The sequence below is a fragment of the Elephantulus edwardii genome, unplaced genomic scaffold (assembly GCF_000299155.1).
Source record: "Elephantulus edwardii isolate Elephantulus edwardi_28Jun2011 unplaced genomic scaffold, EleEdw1.0 scaffold00057, whole genome shotgun sequence".
NCBI lineage: Eukaryota > Metazoa > Chordata > Mammalia > Macroscelidea > Macroscelididae > Elephantulus > Elephantulus edwardii.
In genome coordinates, this window is record NW_006399807.1 from 15,076,978 (window position 1) to 15,083,307 (window position 6,330).

Here is a 6,330-nt window from a genome sequence, read left to right on the forward strand (position 1 = left end):
GACGGCACATAACAACAACAACAACTAACAAAAGTGCTTTGTAAAGTGAGTTAGTATCCAGCCCTGGTATAAAAGCCTAATAACCACTCCCAGAGGGGGAGGCGGTATCTGAGAAGGATCACACTGCTTTCTCCCAGATCTGTAATAAAATGCAAAGGATATTGCAATCCATCTGTCTTATTGGCAATTGACTACTGAAAGAACCCCTTGACATTTTCAGTAACAACTTAACTGAAAGTTTATGTCTCTCAACTCTCATTTTCATCAATCTGAAACTGACTTATACCTCACTCTCCTTTGGTTTTCCTAGGCTGTAAATTGCAGAGACGGCAGTTTCCTATTTTTCTCCTTGGGGGCTGTTAGTGGATTTGAGCTGACAGAGAGGTTTGCCCTTAAGAATAGCAGCACAATTCCATACAGACTAGGCCACTTTTAGGCTAAAAATCAAAATGGAGATTGAAGCTCAACTAAAAAATCCTATGTCAGGATATTTTCCAAAACCAGAGCTCAGAAAATCTTTATGTCAGGACACTACCCAGAACCAGAACTCAGAAATTCCCATATTAGAAGCATTTTCCAAACCAGAAACTTCATGCACCAATGAGGTACTGCAACATAATCTCATTTTACAACCCTCTAAAGTGCATTTGCTAAAACCCCACATAAATCCCCCCCAAGCCCAACCCCCAGTGCTACTCCCCTTGCTAAGTAGCACGGTGTGCAATAACCGTTGAGAAGAATTCTACCTCCACCTTGGTGTGGTTCTTGGCTTCAATCTAAAACCTTCCAGCCACCAGACCTCCCCAACTGAAAGTTTATATAGAAATCTGTGCCATCTCCTCTGCAATTCACACACTACAGTTCTTTGAGACAGTGTCCTCTGGTAGGTAAAACTTAAGGATTCCATTCTTCAAAACAGCTATAAACTCCTTAAGAATTGACTCTTGCATTCTGTTGTTTAATTCATTGGAGTGATAGCAACCTCCCCGCCTAACCACCAAATTGCCAAAATTTGTCTGCATATAAAACTCCATTCAGTGGCATTCCTTTTTAAACTATGAATAGACAGCCTAGATTTTCCAGATATTTGATATGTTTTTTCCAGAATAAAGATAAGAGGGAGAAAAAAAGAAATGGACTAAAAAAAATCGAGTTTCTTAGACTATAATGTAATCTCTACTGGAGCAGACTCTCCCATAGTCACACCACTTCAAACACCAGACTTTGAGGACTTTCAAGGAAAGATTTTACAGAAAATCTGCAGGGAGCTTTGGTGGGTGGCCTAATGATAAGAATCTGTGCTGCAATCCCAAAGGCATTCAGTTTGAATTCTCCAGCTGCTCAGCAGGAGAAGGATGGACAACCTCCCATGTGATTTACTGTCTCTGAAAACCTGCTAGAGGATCAGCTATGGGTTAGTTCTGACTTGATGGCACACAACAGCAACAACAACAGCTGTATAAATAAATCCCTCAAAAAAGGAAATAATTAAGGATTGGAGACTAGTGTCTCAGTATTCATTTCTAAATATTCTATACAGTAGACTTCTATCCCATGAAGGAGTAGGTTGGTATGAAGTGCTAACTTCTTTGTTAGCAACTAGGGCCTTAACTTAACCTGAATTAAACCACGGCTCCTAGGATCAGCATATGACCTAGCAATTTAACTCCTAGAAATATACCCAGATAAATGGAAAATAAAAGTCCGTAACACACTATTGACAGAAGAATATCAGCCCCAAAGTGGAAGTAACAAAATGTCCATCAAAAGATGAGTTGTTGTTGTGTGCCATTCAGTTGCCTGTGATTCAAAGCAATCCTATGTTCAACAACCCTAAACCCTGCTCTATCTTGTGCCAATCTTATTGTCTCCTGCACACCCCATCCCCATTACCCCACTCACTGAATCAATTCATCTCATCAAGTCTCTTCCTCGCCTGTACTGCCCCTCCACCCTCCTGAGCATGACGTACCTCTCCAAGGACAGATCCTGAAGGGAGAGCATGAACCCCATTTTGTGTGTCCAGCACCCCCTGAGCCTTAACCAAATCCAACCTTGAAAAGAACTAATTAATTCCAGAGGCAGAAGTGAGCCATAAAAATTCTTAGAATAAACACAGATGCCTTTAAAAGCCTTATCAGGTAGAGTCTTATCTGTTCCTGCAAGTTTAACCTGTGCTACATGACTCAAAGAGGACAGTCATGACTGAAAAAGAAGTGTATATGTGACACGGGAAGGGCAAAGGTGGGCAAAATAGCCAGCCAATCAAAAGCCAACCCACATGACTGATGCCCCTGCCCACCAGCCATGTCCCCAATTACCTTGTCCTGGATGGAAGCACTCAGAAAGGCCTCAAAAACAGTCACACATGTGGACTTGGGGTTCTCGCCACTTTTCCACTAAGGGAGGGAGCCTCTGCATGCAGAAAACTGTTCTGTAAAATATAGCACTCTTTGTTAATTGCATACATGAATAATGGTCATTTGGAGTGACACTTAGTGGGTCTAACAATCCGACCTTGCAACAGGTCCAAAGTATGTCAGACAAAGCTTCAGAATCGCTGCCTCCAAGGAGCAGCCATGTAATGTATAATTGGAGTATTACTCAATTGTAAAAAAAAAAAAAGATAAAAGAACTACAGATGTGATGTTGTACTATCAAGTCACAACTGACCCTTAGCTGATCCTCCAGCGGGTTTTCAGAGTAATTGCCATCTTACAATGTAGATGAATGATGGTACATTATTCTGAGTCAATTTTTTTTTAATCTGAAGAAATCCTTATTATATGAGCTGATTTATGTGAGAGATCCATAAGGACAAAAAGTAGAATTGTGGTGGCAAAGGACTAGAAGGAGGATGATGGGGAGCAACAACTTGATGATGGGTAGAGGGTTTCCATTTGAGGCAATGGAAAATTTCCAGAACTAGACAGAGGTGATTGTTGCATGACATTAGAAACATACTTAAGACCACATTTTAAAATTATTAATTTAATATTAAATATATTTCAGCAGAATTTTTTCTAGTGCAAAATAAGGAACAAAAGCAGGACTGAGGAAGCAACATCTGGAGGGTGAAGAAAAAATGTTCCAAACTATTTATCTTGTTGTTTAAAGGCCAACAAGATATGTTCTTCCTATGAAACAAGATAGAAAAGCATTATTTGTGTGTTTCAAACACAGGGGTAGAAGAGAGAAAAATGGCAACTAACCCATATTCATGGAACTGTTGCAAAATGAAGGCATATAAATGACTAAACTCTAACTTATTGCAAAACTCATTAAGAATGTCTCAACTGGATATCAGAAACAGAAGTGGAAGTACCTTGTTTAGAGATAATGTCAAGTGACTTCTCACAAAACTGCTAAATACTTTGAAGTTTTTGCCTCCAGAATGTAACACTTAAAATAATCATTACTGTAAAGATAAAGAACTAGAGGTGCCAAATTTACAAAGAATAAGGGAGCCAATAAGAAAAGGCCACGAAATTAAACAAAAGAGATTAAACTTAGAAGGGAATCCTGAGAAGTGACCTCTCTCTAGTTCATAACTCTTGACTTCTTTAAAGGAATAATTTGGATAGATCTTCTCTAAAAGTAGACCCAAGATTGCATTGAAATCTCACAAAATCTACTGTTGTTTGTTAAGGTGTGACTGGTTAACATGCTTTTGAAGAGACTATGCAGTGTGCTCTTGGGTCCACGCAGTCATTTTGCTGCCTGCCTAGTGTAGGCCGTCCCTGTCCCCTTCAACCTCTGCATATAGTAGATAAAAACAAAAAAAGAAAAAAAGAAATTCAGTCTATCTATGATCAAATAGACTCTGCCATGGATAATATACCCCTAGATAGACTCCTTTGGCAATCTTAATAAACAAATAAAAATTGCTAGTAGATCCACATACAAAGCACCTGCTAAGAATTATACATTCATAAGAATATGAGAATAGATAGCCAGGCAGAAAAATGTAAAACCATTTTCTATAAATGGTCCCCAGCTTCAGAGAGCTAGGCTGTGAACAGTAATTCCACTCCATTATGAACAGTTAAGGAAATCAATCCTTCTCCTGCATCCTATTGCCCTAGTATGAAAGTGGTCCTTATAATGTTGCTATCAACTGGAAACAGACAAGCAAGCTGAATCTCAAGAGCTAAGAACTTGGGTGGGGGAAAAAGCATTTCTCCTTAGGATCTAAAACAGAGGTAGCTATGCCAGTCTACTCCTAGATTCTCCTAAGATATAAGCCTTAGAAGGGAAGTCAAGGACAGTTTTACTGAAGTTAAGACTCACACAGAAGAAAAAGTGGAAAGAATCCAGAGAGAACACGTGGGGGAACTTCATTTTATTTTCTGTTTTCCTACTAACATCATCGCTTTAGGATTTCAATTGCATTTTGCCTTCGACATGACCTGTCATAGTTCTGCAGAAGTGAGACACACAGAGAAAAAGAGAGAGACAGAGACAGAGAGTTTGGTAAAAAATCTCAGAGATGGGTGGGGAGCATGGGAGGCGATTAAGAAAGAGTAGCCTTGGGATTTCTCTAGAGCTTTCACATGGACTCTACGTTTAACCCTCACCATTTCTTCAACTATCAAAACAAAGAGCTAGGAGAAATCATAACTGATCTTAGAGACAAGAAGACCTTACAGGTTATGCCACTAGTTTGTTGAACTTATATTTGGCACAGGACATTTTGTTTCTAAACATCCCCACAAAATTGGTTAAGAGAAACAAAGATTATCTTCTATCCCTCTACTCTTCTCTAATATCTCTGCTTCTTGGTTAAGAAAAAAATCTAAACACATAAATGCTGTATTTGTAGCTTTGTCATCAGAAATAAAAGCTCTACTTTAAAAGGGGAACAAGGAAGAGGAGAAGGAACAGAGTGAGCATTCCAGAAGGAAAGTGGCTTTTCCCAGGAACTTAGTCATCTGAAGTGTCAGGCTGGGAGAAGAGAGCAAACAAGCTTTTCACATTTACTCACCACTTCCTTAGTATCCCTGGGATTTGTTACCTGCAATTTGTTGTCTGTTTTATGCAATAGAAATTAGCATTCATTGAATCTCAGTTCCTTCCAAGCTTTTTCTAAGGAAACTCTGTATTTGTTCCTGTTGGTTCTAAGCTTTTTGCAAAGAAGTGCATAATTGTCATCTCAAAAACCCCTACCATGAGGACTGTAACATTCATTGTCTTCATTCACAAGTGAGGAAATTGAGGCTTAGCAACAAAGCCAAGATTTTCCAAATTCCAAAGGCCGATGTCTAACCATAGCCTAATATATAAAAAGAACAAATGCAGATATTTCTATTGACCAGGCAAAGCAAATGTCTTTTTCTACTTTGTTTCTCTACTAGACAAGTGTGGACGCCCCATGTTTGGGAGTCCTGGCTGCAGAGCTGTCTCTTTTATGCTCTCACCATGATCCTGCAATCACATTACAAGCATCTGTGGGAATGTATCACCTCCTCTGTATTGCAAAATGTCAGACTGGTAAGACTGGCTCACCACTTTTCGAAGAGTTACTACATAATCTGCTTCTGATTTATCTACTTATAAATCCTATAAAAGATTCTGTGGACTTCTAACTTTTATCTTTTATCCTAAGATATAGCCTCACTTTCTGAAATGTTGGGTTGTTTTTTTTAATCTCTACAGAATTTTCAGTAACCATATGTTGTACCTAGGTTAGTTGGTTTTACTAAAACTGTAATATTCTGTGCTTAGCTGTGTTGGCTATTGATAATGGGGATAGCAATGTTGAGTTTTCCTTGAAGGTGAGAGGAAAAGGAAAGTTTACCAATGAACTATAATGCCTTTTTCCATCTAAAAATGTTGTAAATTGCATTAAGTGACTTTCCGTTTCCTCCTAAGGTTTTAGGGCATGTGCAAACTTCAGTCAAAATGGAAAGAAATAAAGCTCTTTATACACATTCATACTTCTTCTAGTGTGATAGGCATACTTGAAGAAAGCTAGACATAAAGAGAATATACACCAACTTTTAAGGGAAGACTGATTGATAGCTTTACGGAATTTGTAAGTTTGATTTTGAAGTTGTCAAAAGCATAAAGTGAATCACCAGAATTTGAAAAGTAAGCAATAAATTAAGATGATAACTCAATTTTCCCATTATCAGCAAAATTGAATTGGCATTATCATGGAATTACCCATTGTTTTGTGGAAAAATGGGAAGGATATTAATATATTTTTATCTTAAAGTCTACTTATATTTGAAAAGAACGTCTAGAAAGAGGTTAAACAAAGAAACAGAAGGCTTGAGTGATACTATAAAAAACTATATTTAATACATACACTTTATATATATATATACA

General features: G+C 38.2%; 1 protein-coding gene across 1 annotated transcript in view; it reads left to right on the plus strand.

Moving 5' to 3' along the window:
- The window catches only part of MROH9 (maestro heat-like repeat family member 9), a 100,101-nt gene that overhangs the window by 29,874 nt on the left and 63,897 nt on the right, over nucleotides 1-6,330 (plus strand). The window contains exon 5 of the mRNA XM_006887462.1: nucleotides 5,355-5,490. Coding sequence (XP_006887524.1) covers nucleotides 5,355-5,490 — 136 coding nt within the window. The remainder of the gene's footprint in view (nucleotides 1-5,354; nucleotides 5,491-6,330) is intronic.